This window comes from Pongo abelii, chromosome 1, assembly GCF_028885655.2.
Source record: "Pongo abelii isolate AG06213 chromosome 1, NHGRI_mPonAbe1-v2.0_pri, whole genome shotgun sequence".
In the NCBI taxonomy this organism is placed as follows: Eukaryota; Metazoa; Chordata; class Mammalia; order Primates; family Hominidae; genus Pongo; species Pongo abelii.
The window spans coordinates 83011475-83028026 of NC_071985.2; the positions used below are offsets into that span (position 1 = coordinate 83011475).

The following is a 16552-nucleotide window of genomic DNA, read 5'->3' on the forward strand; positions in this document are numbered from 1 at the left end:
ACTCCTGGGCTCAAATGAGCCTCCCCCTCCTGGGCCTCCAAGAAGCTGAGACTACAGGCATGTGCCACCATGCTTAGCTTTAGTGTTGTTTACAACATGAAAAACTAGAAAGCATAATTTGTTCAGTAATAGAGATTGGTAAAGTACGGTAGTCCCAGCCAAAAGATAGATCATTATGAAGTTATTAAAACTCATGTTACAGAAAAATGTCTTCATGGGAAAATGCTCAGTGAAAATTAACTTTAAAAATTGTCTGTATCATATTATTTCAAATATATAAACAGCGAAATGTTATATACTTAGAAAAATATCAATAGTGATTCTCTCCCAATGGTATGATTACAGACAGTTTTAAATCTAATTTCTTTTTTATGTTTTTTTGCATGTTCTGTGTTTGCTTTTTTCTTCTTTTTGTTAATGGAGGGGGGAAAGTCAATAATGTTATCGGAAAAAAGCATAATGGTCTGTAGCACCCCAGTTCACACTTCATTATCTACTCTTTTAATATTCTTTAATTGATTCTGTAATTGATCCTTGGGTGTTAGTTTCATCTTTTCCAATCTGGAAACTGTACATCTTATAAGAAACTCTTTTGATATGAAGAGTTTTCTGTTATTCTCAATGTGTCTTTCAGACCGGAGCAATTAAACCCTCTTTAAACAGTGGCTCTACTCTGAATGGCGGCAGAAGTCTGCACAAGTTACTAATCTCACCAACATCCTTGCACTGCAGCCCTTGTAATACACTAATAGAATTATTAATCGTCTGCAATAGGTACAGATCTTTTTTCTTGGCACTGTGAAGAGGGTACCTCAGCTGCAGAACACCATTAACATGGGATCCATTTTTCTTCTGTCTTCTTCAAAATACCTAGAACATCAAGTACCAGCAACTTAAGAAAGCTGATAGTGGCATTACTAACAAAGTCCATTCTCCCTTTCCACGAATATTCTGAAGCCATAGGTAGTAATAATGTTTGTGGTGTGCACCAGCAACTCTGATGCCTACAGTAAGCTTAAAGCAAAATGAGAAAATTGTTCCAGAAAATAACAGATGCCTCAGATCAAATTTATTTCCCCAGAGGAAGACGAAACAAACAGAAAATAACCCCAGACGTGATAAGGACATCCAACTGAGGAAACATCAATATTATAGACCACTCAATTAAAAGTTATGTGCCCAGGGTTTATTTATGATATTAGTCCTTAATTTGGGGACCTGGGAATGGCAGATAAAATAAATTAGGAGTATCGTAGAAGTCTCTAAACTTCCAGAATTCCATGTTGTACCTGTTGGAGCACTTTGTAACTGGGAAGACACACAGGTAGGAGAGAAGGTCAGGCAGAAATGTATTTTAAGATTAGCTCTGATAATCTAGACATGTGACTTTGAGTAAGTAATTGAACTTATCTGAACCTATTTTCTCATCTGTAAAATGGGTATAGACACATCTGTCTCATAGGGTTGTTGTGAATATGAAATAAAAGAATGTGCAAGAAATATCTGGGAGAGTGCCCACAGGCAGTCCACAAATGGTGGCACTTAGCATTACTGGCAGCATGCAGGGACAGTGCACAATATCATATAGAGGATGCAAAACAGACTTGGATAAACAAAGAAATACACACAAATGATTGGGTGCTTTAAGGAGGTATCTAGTTATTTATTGGAGAAAATGGCAGAAAACTTTTGTTTAAGACTAATCATGAGGTTAGACCACTGAGTAACCATGGGCTGTAACCATATCTAATGTAACCAACATTCATTTGTTTATGGGAATCTTGAGTCCAACTCTTCCACGTTAAAGTCCACACTAAAATGTGGCAAATAGATACCATACCAGAAGTTTGGAAGAAAAAAAGTGTTGTCTAGAAATTTTAAAGATATTCTTGCGGAAACCCACAATTTCATTTTAAAAGGAAATTAAAAACTACAACAGACTCACCTCAAGGAAACTGATAATATTCTGGAAAGTTCCTAACGACTGGAGGATGGAGGTAGGTGTGAAAAATGTGTAAAATCATTTTCCTAATCCATAACATTAAATTAGAAAATACCTACAATGTTGTAATAGACACACAAATTATTATTTTTAATTAAAAAATTTAAATGCCTTTAAATATTGCTTAGGATCTAGAGCTCAAATCAATAAGGGTAACACAGTGGAAACATCGTGGCAGCTGGGGTAGAAGGTATAGCATGGATTCCCTACTCTGCCTTTCCTTAGTTGATTGACCTCGGGCAAGTAATTCAACTGAATCTGTTTTTGCGTCTCTAAAATGATGATTACAAACACTTGGCTTTCATTATTGTGTGACCACTGAGATTATGCAGAGTTACAATAGCTGAGATGTACTGGCGTCAGCTGACTTAAAGGCCATGGAGAGTCCTGGAGACACAGGGTGTTTCCAACACAGGCTGTTGGAGATGAGCTGGGAGATGTTTGTGGAGAAAGAGTGGGGAAAGCTGGCGCTACAACCAAAGCAGCTGAGTCCTACAGTAAGTCAGAGAGGAGTTTCTGAAAACTTTAGACTTAGGGGCACATAATTATATTTAAAAACAAAAAAGATGAAAGTATAATGTGTGATGCCATTTTATTGTAAAGATTTTCTTGATTATTTCTTAACTTTATCACACTGAAACAAACACACCATGACAGGCATCTTACATAGACAGATGCACAGATTAATGAAATAGTATTTTGGGGCTAAAGGGAAAGAACTTTTGAATGATCTCCATGGAACTGAACTGTCCTATTTGCCTTCCATAGTAAACCCCACTTGCTTGGCCAGGTGTATCTGAGACAATGCAGGTGCTGTAAGGATCTGATGGCCAACCCATTCACATTCATCTAGCATGATTTTGAACAGAGCTTATTCTTAAAGCTGAGATTTCATTGAGGGTCAGGCCTGCAAAGCCAGAGTTTTGAGTACTTAGATCATATTGTTTATTATGAGAGGGTGAAAATATTTTATTATAGTAGTTGCAATTTTGAAAAATCATCCATTTTATATTAATATCAGAACCAATATATTTTGTGTCCAGTAAACATTATTACTGAAACTCTACAATTTTCTTGATCAAATAAAAAGCATTGATGAGCTTGACTGAAGTGCTGGCACATGGGATTTAAGAAAAAGAAAATTTTTTGCAGTGGAGGGCCAGTATGTGGAAAGTGAGCTGTGCTATGTCTTGGAATTCACTGCATCTCTGCACTGAATAGGGAGGAAAGGAGGTCCATGTCTTGATTTGCAAATAGCCCCATATTTGCCCTTGTTATTCTTCTGACACAACTTGCAGGCTCCTGGACCTTTTGATATTCCTCCATCAAAACTTACTGTCTGGGTGTCCTCTTTTCAAAGAGATCCTGGCTAATCCATGCCACTGAGTTATCCCTAATTCACAGACTTTTTAACCACAGCTGAGGCTTTAACTCAAAGGATTGAGTGTAACACTGGAATTTAAAGCCGAAGTAGCCCCTGAGCTTCGAGTGTCTCTCTTTGTTAGCAAACTCACTAGACTTGTGTTGGAACTCTTCAGAGGAAGACATTGCATTTCCATCAACTAGAACAATTCTTGTCCCATGATTAAGTACCCCATGAATGCTTGTTGAATGAAAGAAAGAGTAAAAATGAAGCTGATGAGGGAGGTCTTTTATGGCAGGTCTCAAATTATTGTCATTAATATATTTTAATAGGTATTTCTTAATACCTATTAAAATTTTCTGATACCTATTAGAAAATACCTATTAAAATATATTAATAGTAGGTATTAGAAGATACCTGTTAAAATATACTAATAACAATAATTAATAAGTCTACTTTTAGACCTAATTGTCTAAATTTTGCCCTTGTCTGAAGTCCTCTTTCATCCTGACCCCATTGCTCTCTAATAGGCAGCAATTTTGCTTCTGTTTGAGAGACACTGTTGGGATAAGTAATTTGCCTAATATCTCTCTCTCACACACACACACCAAAATAGATCTGGGAACAGATCCCGCCTCGACCCAGAAAAAGCCTGCTGAAACTCCTCTCCTCCAGCTCTTTGCCATTCCCCTCCCTGCTCCCCACACTAGCAGCCTTTGTAATAAATTGAGAGCTACATAACTACCTGCACTGTGCAGCTTTAAAAAGAGAACGCTGTCTGAAAGACGCACAAATATTGTGACTCCCTGGAATGAAAGCTTCTCTCCTGGGAGTCAGGAGGAGAGAGCGCACAGAAATCTTAACCTCTTTGAACATCCCGTCCTTTAAGTAAAGCTCCTATTTAAGAGCGGTCCCTGGGGGCTCCCTGCTTGTCATCTTCCTGACAGTCTTTCACACAGGACTGTTTATTAGTGAGACGGCTAACACAGACGATGGAGGAAGGCCAACTGGAGCACAGGCTTTGTTCAGGGACTGTATCTTCTGAATGGCCAATCCATCAGCAGCCCTGCACTCTGATTCCAGATTTCTCTGCAATTGCAGTTTTAATCTCTCCCTGGGCATAGATCTTTTTAAGGCAAAATGGTGTGGTAGAAAAAGTGGCTTTAAAATCAGATATAGCTAGGTTCAAACCCTTGCTTGCCTACTTATTATGTGATTGTGGGCATATTACTTAACCCCTTGTCTTAGTCTATTCATGCTGTATAACAAAATACCATAGACTGTGTAATTTATAAACAATAGAAACGTATTGCTCACAGTTCTAGAGGCTGGGAAGTCCAAGATCAAGGCACTAGTAGATTTGGTGTCTGGTAAGGGCTTGCTCTCTGCTTTTTAGATAGTGCCTTCTTGCTGTGTCCTCACATGGCAGAAGGAGAAAGCAAGATCCCTGGGGCCTCTTTCGTAAGGGCACTAATCCATTCATGAAGATGGAGCCCTCAGGACCTAATTTTCTCCTAAAGACCCCACCTCTTAGTATGGCATTAGGGATTAGGTTTTGATATATGAATTCTGGGGGGACAGAAACATTCAAGCCATATCACCCCTCTGAGTTTTCCCATCTGTAACAAAGTGGTATTAATACCTGCTTTGCAGAGGTGCTGTATTGTTCAGCAGAGTTGAATGTAACCTGGCTGAGAGGTGGTCAATCAGCTTTCCAAATGGAATTCCAAAAAGAAAAGTGGTCGAATTCTGGGGCCTCTTTTGCTCCGCCCCCCTCAGGGGCCACCAGGGCTGGGAGCAGGAAATCACTTGCCTTATCTTCCTGTTTAAGGGCTTATTTGCATTGCATTCTTGTTTGAGAAACGTTAATAAGAGAAAGATCCATTTAAGCCACATGTTCTCAGTGTCCTGCAATGGCAGTGAGTCATGCCTGCTGTCTGCCCTTTTGCTTGCCACAGGGGTTTTAGTTACTCTGTGTTCCTTTGAGGAATGTCTGGTTCCCCCAGAAGAGCTCTTAGCCGTTTCGTGTGAATGAGGTCGCAGCAGGCTGGTTGTAGCTGGCATGGCACAGGGCAGGGCTAGGATCAATTATTACCATGATGGCCTTTGGAGCTGCTTTCTTTTTCCCTCCCTTCTGCCCCACCCCAGCCTCTTCTTTGCCTTTGAGAGCATGGACATTTGTCAACAATGGCTGTACTGAAGCACTCGCAGCATCCCTGTGGCTTGGAGAGAGATGCTTTCAGTAACTCTGGCCCAGCAGTCAGTGTAGGTGTAGTAGAGGCTATTCTTCCAAGCAGCTGGCTAAACTCTTTCACCTCCCAAAGATGCTTGGAATTCCCTCCAACCTCCAGTATCCTGTGACACTCTCAATCCCATCACACCCTAACCATCTTGCTCACTCATGAGAAATTTTTTAAAAAGGAAAAAGATTACTCTGAAACTAGACAGAAACGAACTGGCTTCTTTGGGTCCTAAATATGATTCATGCTGGATTAATTAGCTAATCAATACTTCCATGCTTTCAAAATAAGAATAATTTGAAAACTTAAAATGCAGTAGAGGATGTAATAGATAGCTTCCTGGGCAATTATTACGTGCCAGGCATTGTCCTAAGCACTTTACAGACGTTACCTACCCTGTAAGGTGTATGGGCTCTGAAATCAGACTCTCAATTTGAATTTTGGCTTTGACATGGAGTAGCCATATGGCCTTGGCTAATTTGTGATTTCACCTCCCTAAGCCTCAGTGTCCTTGTCAGTTTCCCAGTGTTGGCTCTGGTCCTTGCTTGGCTGGCTCCTTCTCCTTCTCCAGGTTTTAGCTTAAATATTACCTCCTCCTAGAGATGTCTCCCTGATCACCCTATCTTAAATAACGCCACACCCCATCTGCCATTGTTATCTATCAGATTAACCTGATAATTTCCTTCTGAGCACTTATTGTCTTGAACAAGAGCACATGTTTGCTGCAAGTCCTGCTTAGACCAGGCCTGGTTTCTAGTTGCAGGGGATACAGCAATGAATACCAACTCCTCCCATGGAGCTTACATTCTAGTAGGGAGAGGCAGAGAAGTAGACAGGCAGGGCGAAAACAAATAAATAATATTCCAAATATTCTAAGTTACTTGTTTACTGCCCATCTGCCTTAATAAAAGTGTTAGCTCCTTAAGGGCAAGTTTGATTTGTTTTGATTTCTGATGAATGCCCAGAGCCTAGCCCAGTGTTTAGCACATCTTATGCTTAAAAAGGAATTTATGCTTAAAAACGATTTTTTTTCCTGCTTAACAGGAAACAGCACACCCAAAGTGGTGACTGATAAGAATTTAATGCAGAGATCATTTACAGAGGCATAGGAAGGGTCAAGGGAGCCAAAAAGATATAGTAAAGACACAGAGGGCTATGTGGGAAACAAGGTCTCCTTTATATACCACCTGGCTACTGCAGTAACCTTGTTAGCCAGTTCCAGCCTCACCTCCTTTGCATCTACTCTAGGACCAAATTAATTTCCCAAGTTCCCAATTCTGGTTCTTTTTTCCTCTGCCTAAAAATTCTAACAGTTTCCTATTACCTATGAAATGAATCTTAAACTCCTTCACTTGGCATTCAAGGACCACTTTCCCCTCCCTTTCCAGCCCTACCGCATTACTCCCTTCGAGCACCTCACCTTCCGGCCATGGATGAACCACACAACATTTGGAACACCCTTCTGTGCCCTTGCTCAGGCTTTTCCCCCTGGCTCAGCTTCCCCACCCCAACCTACTATCTCCCTGCTGAGATCCCCCCACCCTCCAAGGTTTTTCTAGGAGCTTCTCCTCTGTTAAACTTCTTCCAGCCACCTTGGCCACAGGAGGCTCTCCCTCCTCTGATATCACAGAGCACTTTGTTTATGTCTATCCATGCTTGCCACAGTCTGCTTCTTATTATAGGAATTTGGTGCATAAGGATAAGAATGTCTACCCCTCAGGATTATTGTGGGGTTATAATTAAACAAGACATGATTTTAATGTGCCTAGACAGTTCATAGCATTAAGTAGAATTCAGTAATTTTACATTGTTATATATAATTCTATAATATTTGTCAGTTATTTTGGACACAATGTGGTAAAGTAGTTGAGAACACAACTTTGTAATCCAATTGAAAAACAACCAACACTTATATTAAATGTTTACCACGTGCCAGGCGCTATACCAAGAGCTTCAATGCAGCTATCTTTGGAGACACAGAAAGCAAAGGCGTTTCTTGAGGGCTTCACTCTGAGACCTGATTTGGGGAGGTGGTAGTGATAACAGAATGGAGAGAGCAAATGCAATGGGCAGAATTACCTGGCCCAGTGCAAGCAAGAGGCAAAGGAAGGTGTCAAACCCGACCGTGAGGTTTCAAGCGTGAGTGGTTGACGCTCTTCTGATATACTTGGCACACTATTAAGTTCAGACCCAGATAGCTTGAGGGTTCTTTAACTCAGACAATTTTTCAAAAATTCTTTCTCATGAGGGAGTGGGCCTTTCTCTAACTTGAGATTGTCTCCACCTTCCGTGACTTCATGTAGCATGTGCTCTTGATAGCACAGTACCCTGGTGCAGTGCTAGTGCAAGGTTGGCATTCAAGAAACGTTTATCAAGCTGAGCTAAATGGAATCGAATGATTGGTTTGAGGCCACTCTCTTGGTTGCCACCAAAGGTGAATCCAACTTCTGTCTTCAGAAATCTAGAGACAGATGAAGCTAATCCAAGTGGGTCTGCTCCCTGCTCTGAGGGACTTCCACTCAGGATCCAGGGGACTGAATGGCGGGCAATGGTGTGGCCTGGCTACTGCATCGGCTGATCTATATGCACAGTTTGCTTACAGACACTGCAAGGATCACAGTGTCTGAAAATGACTGCTGAAGTGTTTGGAAGCTATGAGATTAAAATTATAGAATATTGTTAATTACCTCTATGAGGCAAAATGGCCGGATGGGTTTACACTACATCTGGCAGGTATTTTGGGGGATGGTGTGACTTAAAATACAGGTTTTACATGAAATTCACTCGTGCATGTATGTGTGTGGGAGGGTGGTGGGCAGGCGGTTTCTGTGTGGCACCTGGGACAGATGGCAGGCATCTTGCAGAGCACGTGGAGCTCAGGGAAGACTTATTGCAGGGTTCACAAAATAGGTGATGCTTTAAAGCAAGAGCCTTGAATCAGAACTCCGAAGAGTAGATGTTCCTAAGAACAGGTATAGATTTGTATTCAAGATTCTTCACACAGAGGCAATTCTATGTAGCATGCTTTAAGGCAGGTTACTAGTTATTCAATTGTCGTTGGTTGATAATTCTCCCAAACAACACAAGAAATAAGTTTTAAGAGTTCAGAAAAATCAGTATTTCCTCTTCTGGCAATATTCAAGACACTAAAAGCAGGGTCTTCATAACTCAGCACCAACATGTCATCAGCCTGAAATTTCGCCCTTGTTGTATATCTTCTGTTTGCCCTTTCAGATCTACATCTACCCTTCTCCCCACTCTCCCTGGGGTCCCATGGGGCTGACAGAATGGACTGCACACACCAACTCTCTTCCCTATGGGTTTTGGTTGGGTTTGGCCTGTGGGGAGGTTGATGGAGGTTGGAGTAAGAGGGGCTAAAGTCCTCTGCCTCCTTTCCTGTGGGGTCACATCAGGCTGGCTCCCTAGACCCAAGGTCTCAGCTCTTAAGACAGCCCCTCCACATAGCCCTCTGTGTCTCTAGGGGCCCAGTAACAGCTCCTCCCTTGTCTCTCCAGACCTAGGAGAGGCCCCTGGCCTTGGAGTGTGCACTGTGCCTGGTGGTTTCCCTGTCCCTGTACTCTGTACCCTGTACCACATCCACTCCATTGTAAATAGCTCCTTTAGAAAACGCCCCCTTTGAATCACCCTAATTTGGGCATGCCTTCTGTTTCCTGCTGGGATGCTGCCTGATACCTTATTTCTTATTTCTTCACAGCTCCCACATATCTCATTTCCTCCAGGGCCTTACTTTGGATGAAGAAAAAAATCTGTTTTCCCTCTCTCTGCCTCTCTCTTACCCAGCCCTCACCTCAGGAGTCAGAGCGGGATTTTCATCTTGTAGGGCCCCTTTCAGTGCACGATTCTCTGTGCTGAATAATGTGGGAGCTTTCTCCTAGTGAACTGTTTCTATGACTTGGGAGTGGGCTCGAGTAATTCAGATCAGTTTCCTCTTTTTATTTTCTGTAAAACAAAATCATTGACTCTGATAGTTGGTTTTATGTAGCTGAAACTCTATTTGAATTGTTAATGAATTCTTTTTTTTTTTTTTTTTTTTTGAGATGGAGTTTCACTCTTGTTGCCCAGGCTGGAGTGCAATGGCATGATCTCGGCTCACCGCAACCTCCGCCTCCTGGGTTCATGATTCTCTTGCCTCACTGGTAGCTGGGATTACAGGCATATGCCACCATACCCAGCTAATTTTGTATTTTTAGTAGAGACGGGGTTTCTCCATGTTGGTCAGGCTGGTCTCAAACTCCCGACCTCAGGTGATCTGCCCACCTTGGCCTCCCAAAGTGCTGGGATTATAGGTGTGAGCCACCGCAACCGGCCTGTTGATGAATTCTTAAAAGAGAGTCGATTTTGTGTTCATTGTATGGTGTTTCTGGCCATTTAAGACAGAGATCAATGGAAAAACTCCTACAGAGATGGCCTCTCCATTTAAAACATATTGACCTCTGTGCTGGTAGTTTTCTGTTTACCTCCAGATCTACTTATTGTCCTTCTCCAGACTACTATGCTCTCCTACCCACTTGCTTCCAGTTAGGTTTAGTCCATGGAAGTTACTAGCATTGAACAGAAAACCAGGAGCAGAGAGGGTCTGGGGTATTTATTCCCCCTACTCCTCTGCCAGGTTGTCAGGTGGCATTCTCCATGGTGATGACTCTTGCTGGGCTCTGGAAACAGCTTTGTCCCTTTGTCCCTTCAGTGCTAGGGTGGTATCAATGTTGCTAGTATATGGGTGCTTTACTATTTCTTTTTGGCTCCCTTGTTCCTTCCTATGCCTCTGTAAATGGTCCCTGCATTAAATTCTTATCAGTCACCACTTTGGGTGTGCCATCTGTTTCCTGTGAGGACTTTTACTGAGATATGTTTAATTGCCATTTGGAGGCTGGAAGACTGGCTGGCAACCTAACATGCTAGATTAGGTAGAATTCAGAAGTCACCCTTGGGATTCTAACACTTCAAATCTCAGATATTTCCAAGTTCATGATAAATCCAATACATTTTCTATTGATGTGATTTCCCAAAATACACTCTAAACTCCAGGAATAAGTTAAATTAAGAATTCTGAATTCTCTGGCAGACACCTCCCTGAGTACAGGATCTCGAGGCAGCTATCTTTAGAGACACAGAAAGCAAAGGCATTTCTTGAGAGCTTTACTGTGAGACATCTGGTTTCCTCTGGTGAGCCAAACTGGTCTATATGTGGGCCATGGGGGTCATTATTGCCCCTCTAGCCTAAGAGCTCAACTAAAAGCAAACTAGGCAGTCTCCATGGTCTGTTTCCCCAGACTCACATCCAGGGCTGGAGAAAAACTGGGGTGACTCTTCAAACCAATATGCTTGAAATGTTTGTTCAACATTTATTCAGTGGGGTGTGAGTTGAGATTTACTAAGAATAGTTTTTAAAAAATTTCTTGTCTCCTTTGACATGAGTGAGATCAATTTATATATTTTGTTAGTTATAGTAAAAAAACAAAAAGACATGTATAGAGATCTGAGCTAATTGGCTCCTTATGGGTGGGCACAGGGGACCCATCAAAGAATATTCTGATTCTTCTCTCCAGAAGGTCAACCTTCTAGAGTAGATGCCCAATTAATTGTGCCTATATCAGAAACTTCTCTATAGGAGTGAAATGAGAGCTCATCCAGAAGGTAAAATGGACCACAATCAGCCCTCTTGCTGTGGGTGTATTAGAACAACACTTTTTAAAAAAGAGATGGGGGTCCTGCTATGTTGCCCAGGCTGGAATCAAACTCCTGGGCTCAAGTGATCCTCCTATCTCAGCCTCCCAAGTAGCTGGGACTATAGGCATGCAGCACCATGCCAGGCTAATAACACCATTTTCTGTGGTGGGAATGACCCGTCGAGCATTGGAAACTAGGGGCTGAGACTGACTAAAGATGAACAAATGAAGAAAAAAGAGCAAATGGGACAAAGACTGAGCAGTATTTTTTTCCCAAGTCCTCTTTTTGCCCCCTCAATCAGTGAAGGAGAGATGAGTACCATCAGTAACTGAACAGTGGGCTAAAATGATAGAGGGAAGGCAAGCAAATTAATTCAGTTGCTTTAACAGCAGCTATGTGGCATTGTGAGTTTGTCTTCAAGTCAGCTCCTGTTTGCCTTGATATATTTATCTTTGTGCTCTTTGAAATATGTGACGCTGAACTAATCTACATAGGAAGGTTACATAATCTCCATGTCCCATGAAACTCCATTTTTAGAAAAAGTGATCACATAATTAACACGTACTATTTGTCTCATTAGTGGATTACTCCTTACTCTTCTTCCCTCTCATTAATCATTTCACCACCATTTGTGTCTCCTGAATTGGATTTTTTGATTGATCAAGACATCTCAGACCCCTGCACAACACAAAGTTGTTTTCAAATCCTTCAAGATCCCGCAGCTTGAAAGGAACTGTAGAAACCAGTCCATCAATCACTGTGGTAAAGTGCTCAAAGTGTCTCCCTGATTTGGCAACTCAACCTGCGTTTTAGGGGAAGAAATGCCTTGGGAACAAAAGGTAAAATATTCTCACCAACTTAGCCCACTCAGAGCACAGGGAAGAATCAAGTGTACTATCCACTGCATTACCCAGTGTTCCTCCTAGGAATAAGAAGCAAAGGTGACCACTAGATTTTATAAAAACATGTCTCCATCTCCTTGTACTGGGTTTATTTTCTTCTCTCATCATGCTCTGTTTTTGTTTTTCTGCCTTCCAGAGAGGCCTTCTCTCTACTTTACATCTTGCCATTCTCACAACAATAAAACTCATTCTCTCTTTCTCTAGTTCCCTTTGTTACTCTCAAGGGTTTTCCAAGTGTAATCTCCTGCTGTATTGTATCATAGGCCAAATACTTGTTTGTTATTTTTTATAATGAGACGATGATAGCATTGTCTGGAGGCACAGCTTTTGTGAAACAAGGTGAGACTGGCTCAGGATAACACATTTGTGTCTTTTAAAGTGGTTTTCTTCTAATATCCAAAGAGCTAAACATGACCAGAATAAAGAAGAACTATTTGCCAACATACCATTTTTAATGGAGACTCAAAACATTAAAAAAAAAAATCAGAACTGAGCATTGCCAGGAGAGGTCAGACTTGCCATAGAATAGACTTTCTGGGTCTCATATGAAACCTCTACAGACAGAAGCGTGTCCTATGTTCATGGCCTTTCTGGATGTAAATTGGAGTCTCTGACAAACTACAGTGCTTTTCCAAGCTCACCTCTCTAGCCTGTGATGAACACTGTCAAATACATTAAGTGAAACACCAAAGCTTAGAGGGTGCTGGGCAACAGAAAATGGTGTCAGTTGGTCTAGCATTCAGACCTCATATTCGTATTGATGGTTCTCCCCCTCCTTGCCTCCTCCCTACTCCACCTCTGCTGCCCTTATGCTTGGTACCTCTCATTTTGGCTCTGCCTCTCTGGAAGATCCTCTCTGTATCCTCATCCTTTGATGAGTGGTGGCAATGTGTGCCCTGAGCCCTATGCTAAGGTGAGTGGTTTCTTTCAGTGTTCTCAGATTTTCCCCAGCTCAGTCCTCCCTCCTTCTCTGCAGCTTGGTCCTGGTTTCTTCTTGCCGGCGTCTCCAAGCAGCAATGATGGCTTCATCGTCCATTTCTTCCTCTTCCTCCCTGTCAGTGCTTCTCCGATACTGGGACCGCCGTCCAGATGCAAACCTCCCTTCTTCTCTGTTTTCTGTCCTTTCTTTCTCTCCCTCTTCTTCAGACCTCATAAAGCTCTGGGTGAACTTCCTCTTGGCTCCAAATTCAGAGAAGTCTGACTTGGATGACTCTTCCACATCTTCCCAGTCCCTGGACCTGGCCCAATTTGGGGGCTGTGGCTCTGGGGACTCTTCCCTTTCTGAGGGCTCTGGGGTCCGGTTGAAGAAGTAGGGCTCTGGGCTCTCCTCTCGGGAACTTGAGGTCTCGTTGTACGTGGACCTGGAGAACTTGTGCATCTCTCTGCCCTCCCTGGTGGAGGAAGATGAGATCCGTGAAGTGCTTCTTACAGAGTTGCCATTTGCCTCATGGTAGGAGGAGGTGTCCTGTTCCTCTGACTGGGATTTGGAAAACTTGTAACTGGAGGATTTAGACTCTGTCTCCCTGAGCAGGGACGATCTGGTGTACTTCCCCCTGGAACTTCCAGACCAGTCACTTTGGAAAGGAGGTTTTTCCTCTGTCCTGAGGCCACTGAGCCACTTATTAATACTGCTATCCATTTCTTTGCCAGCTCTGCTGCCACTTGCATAGTGATCACAGACAGCCAGGGAGGAGGATGTGTCTGTTTCAGGTTTCTGGGAATTACTGCGGGAAGAATATCGGAAGCTCCCTATGGCACTGTCAGTGTCCTCATCCCCATCACCCACACCATCATCCTCATCTTCCTTGACCTTTTTCTTCTTGAAGAGGGAGCTGCGTTTGTTGTCTGAGGCCAGCTTTTCCATTTTGTACTCGGACATCTTCTCCCTAAGCTCCATCTGCATCTCCTTCTCTTTCCGGCCAAGTTTCTTTAGGTCCACATTGTCAGCAAAGAGGCTGTAGATGGGCTTGCTGGTTCCCCTCACTTTGCTCCTGGAACTTTCGGCGGGTGAGCTCAGTGTGGTGTTGCAGGACAGCACAGACTGCATGTCAGAGCTGAGTCTTGCCTGGCTCTGAGGCAACAGGCAGCCACCCAAGGAGGAGCTGCTCTGTCCACTGAGCATGGAGACTTGGTCATCCCCCAGGCAGCTGGCCGCTGGTACTGCCTTCATGCTTGCAACAGACGGTGAGCGGGACAACAGCAGCATTTCATTTTGCTTCTGAGCAAGGGTCTCGCTGACTACGTTGGCAATCCAGTTCTGGATACTAGCAATGGAAATGGTGTCTCCAGGTCCCACTGGCAGGTTAGGCAGGGGTGTGGTGGGGTTGGAGGTTGAACACCCTGCTATGTTGCTTGCAGCCTGAGACAGGTGGGAGCGGTGGCTCTGGGTGCTCAGTACTGATGCCGTGTCCCCATCAGCATTGACTGAGGGGGCTGCAGACCAGAACGCAGACAGGGGAATGCTCCCACTGGCCGTGGAGCTGTCCGCCTCCCAGCTTGCCATAGACTGGCTCTCCTCCAGCGTCTGCCGGCTTCTCTCCAGCAGCTCCAGCCTCCGTTGTCTCTTCTTAGCCAAGGCCGAGTCCTCCCCCTTGCTGAGCTCCACCACCTCCTCCTTGTTCTCACTGCCCACCTTCTTCTGGTGTTTCAGCTTCCAGGCCTGGTAGGCTGTCAGGCTGACGTCGGAGGGGTTCTTCTTCTCCCCCACTGCCTCCTCTGCACCGGGCTCACTGCTGCTGTCTCCCACTTCCAAGTCTTTCTTGTGAAATCCAAATTGGATTCTCTTGATCTTCCATCTTTCCAGGGCAGTGAGCTTGTCCTTGTTCCTGCTGCAGAAGTTGTAGAAGGAGCTGGCCTCAGAGCCCACGCTCTCCTCATCATCCTCCCGCACCCTGCTCCCTGCTTCTGAGCTCCTGTCGGCCGCCTCCTCTCTTCTGCTCTTGGCGTGGTACCTCCGGGAAGCCTCCTTCTCAATCTCCAGCAGCCTCTCGTTCCACGCGTCCCAGGTGCTCTCTGAGGACATCGAGTCTGTGCGGCGCCTCCCGCCGTGGTCCGGGCGGTTCAGCTCCAGCTGCTGCTTCAGGACCCAGATGTCGTGGCTGCTCACGCTCTCCCAGGCGCTGCTCTCGCTCAGGGTGCGCCGCCGCCTCCCCACCGAGGAGCCAGCGTCGCTCTCCTCCTCCTTCTCCTCCTCCTCCTCCCTTCCCCACCTCCGGTGCCCTTCTGCTTGGTACCTCTCATTTCGGCTCTGCCACTCCTGGATGATCCTCTCCACGTCCTCGTCCTCGTCCTCGAGCTCCTCCCCATCCTGGCCAGAGGAGGCTGAGCGCCGGCCACCTCCATCCTGGGGGACCTTGTCCGAGAGGAGGCCCTGCCCCTTCTTCCACTGCTCGTACAGTTTCTCCTCCTCCTCCTCGTCTATAAGGGTGAGGGGCTTGGAGGCCTGGGTGGCCTTCCCCAGGGAGGAGCCACTCAGGTGGCTGGCGCTGTCGTCCTCCTCTTCCACCGTCAGGGCGTGCACTCTGGCCCCGAGCGTGCTCCCAGTGCCCTCGCCCTCCTCAGCCTCAGCTGATCCCCCCTCCCGGCCATAGTCCCCTTCTCTCTCCTCCATCAGCTTCTCATTGAGCTCCCGCAGCTGCCTCAGGAAGCCGTCGTTGGGGTAGATGGCCCGCTTCTTACGCACGGTCATCAAAGCCTCCAGGATGGCCATGTTGTGGAAGATCATCAGGTAGGCGACCACCAGCACTGCTGACCGGCTGATGCCCATTTCGCTGCTGACCAGGACTTTCCCTGAAGAGAAAACACAAGAGGAAAATGATGTAATGACAGTGGCTTCCTTGTACTGTTCTTGTTTGTTTGTTTTCTTTGGTAAGTGCTGTTTTAATGTGCTGCACTTAAGGTGTTTACTTTGCCTCTGAAGTTCATCCCGGCTCAAGACACAGGAGGGCTGAGCATCACTGACCCCATATTACAGATGGGAGACACCACAGTCCCCACTGGCCCTGTATTTGAAACACTGGAGTGCATTTCTACTTTCTCCTCACAAACCGAGCAACAGAGGGAGGAGAAACACAAGAACAGGGGGAAGGGCGATAAGGCAGAAAAGGAATGAGAGGGTAAGGTAAATGAATCACAGAGAAATAGAATCTTGGTGTTGGGAAGCATCATAAGTCACATCCTAAACTTGAGAATTCCCTTTACAACATCCCTGATGCTGGATCACCTGTCACACCTGTTATCCAGCCACTGCTGAATGCTTCCAGTGATGGGGAGCTCATTAGCTCACATGGACACATAGACACAACTCACTCCATTTTTGGATCACTCTAGTGCTTCAAAAATTTTTTTACATGTTAGG

The 16552-nt window shown here is 44.5% G+C and overlaps 1 protein-coding gene across 1 annotated transcript in view; it reads right to left on the reverse strand.

The window, feature by feature from the left end:
* Window positions 1-12591: 12591 nt before the first annotated feature.
* Window positions 12592-16552, reverse strand: part of STYXL2 (serine/threonine/tyrosine interacting like 2) — a 38893-nt gene continuing 34932 nt past the window's right edge. Inside the window, 1 exon segment of the mRNA NM_001132618.2 lies at window positions 12592-15984. Within this exon segment, the coding sequence (NP_001126090.2) occupies window positions 13148-15984 (2837 nt within the window). The 3' untranslated portion in view covers window positions 12592-13147.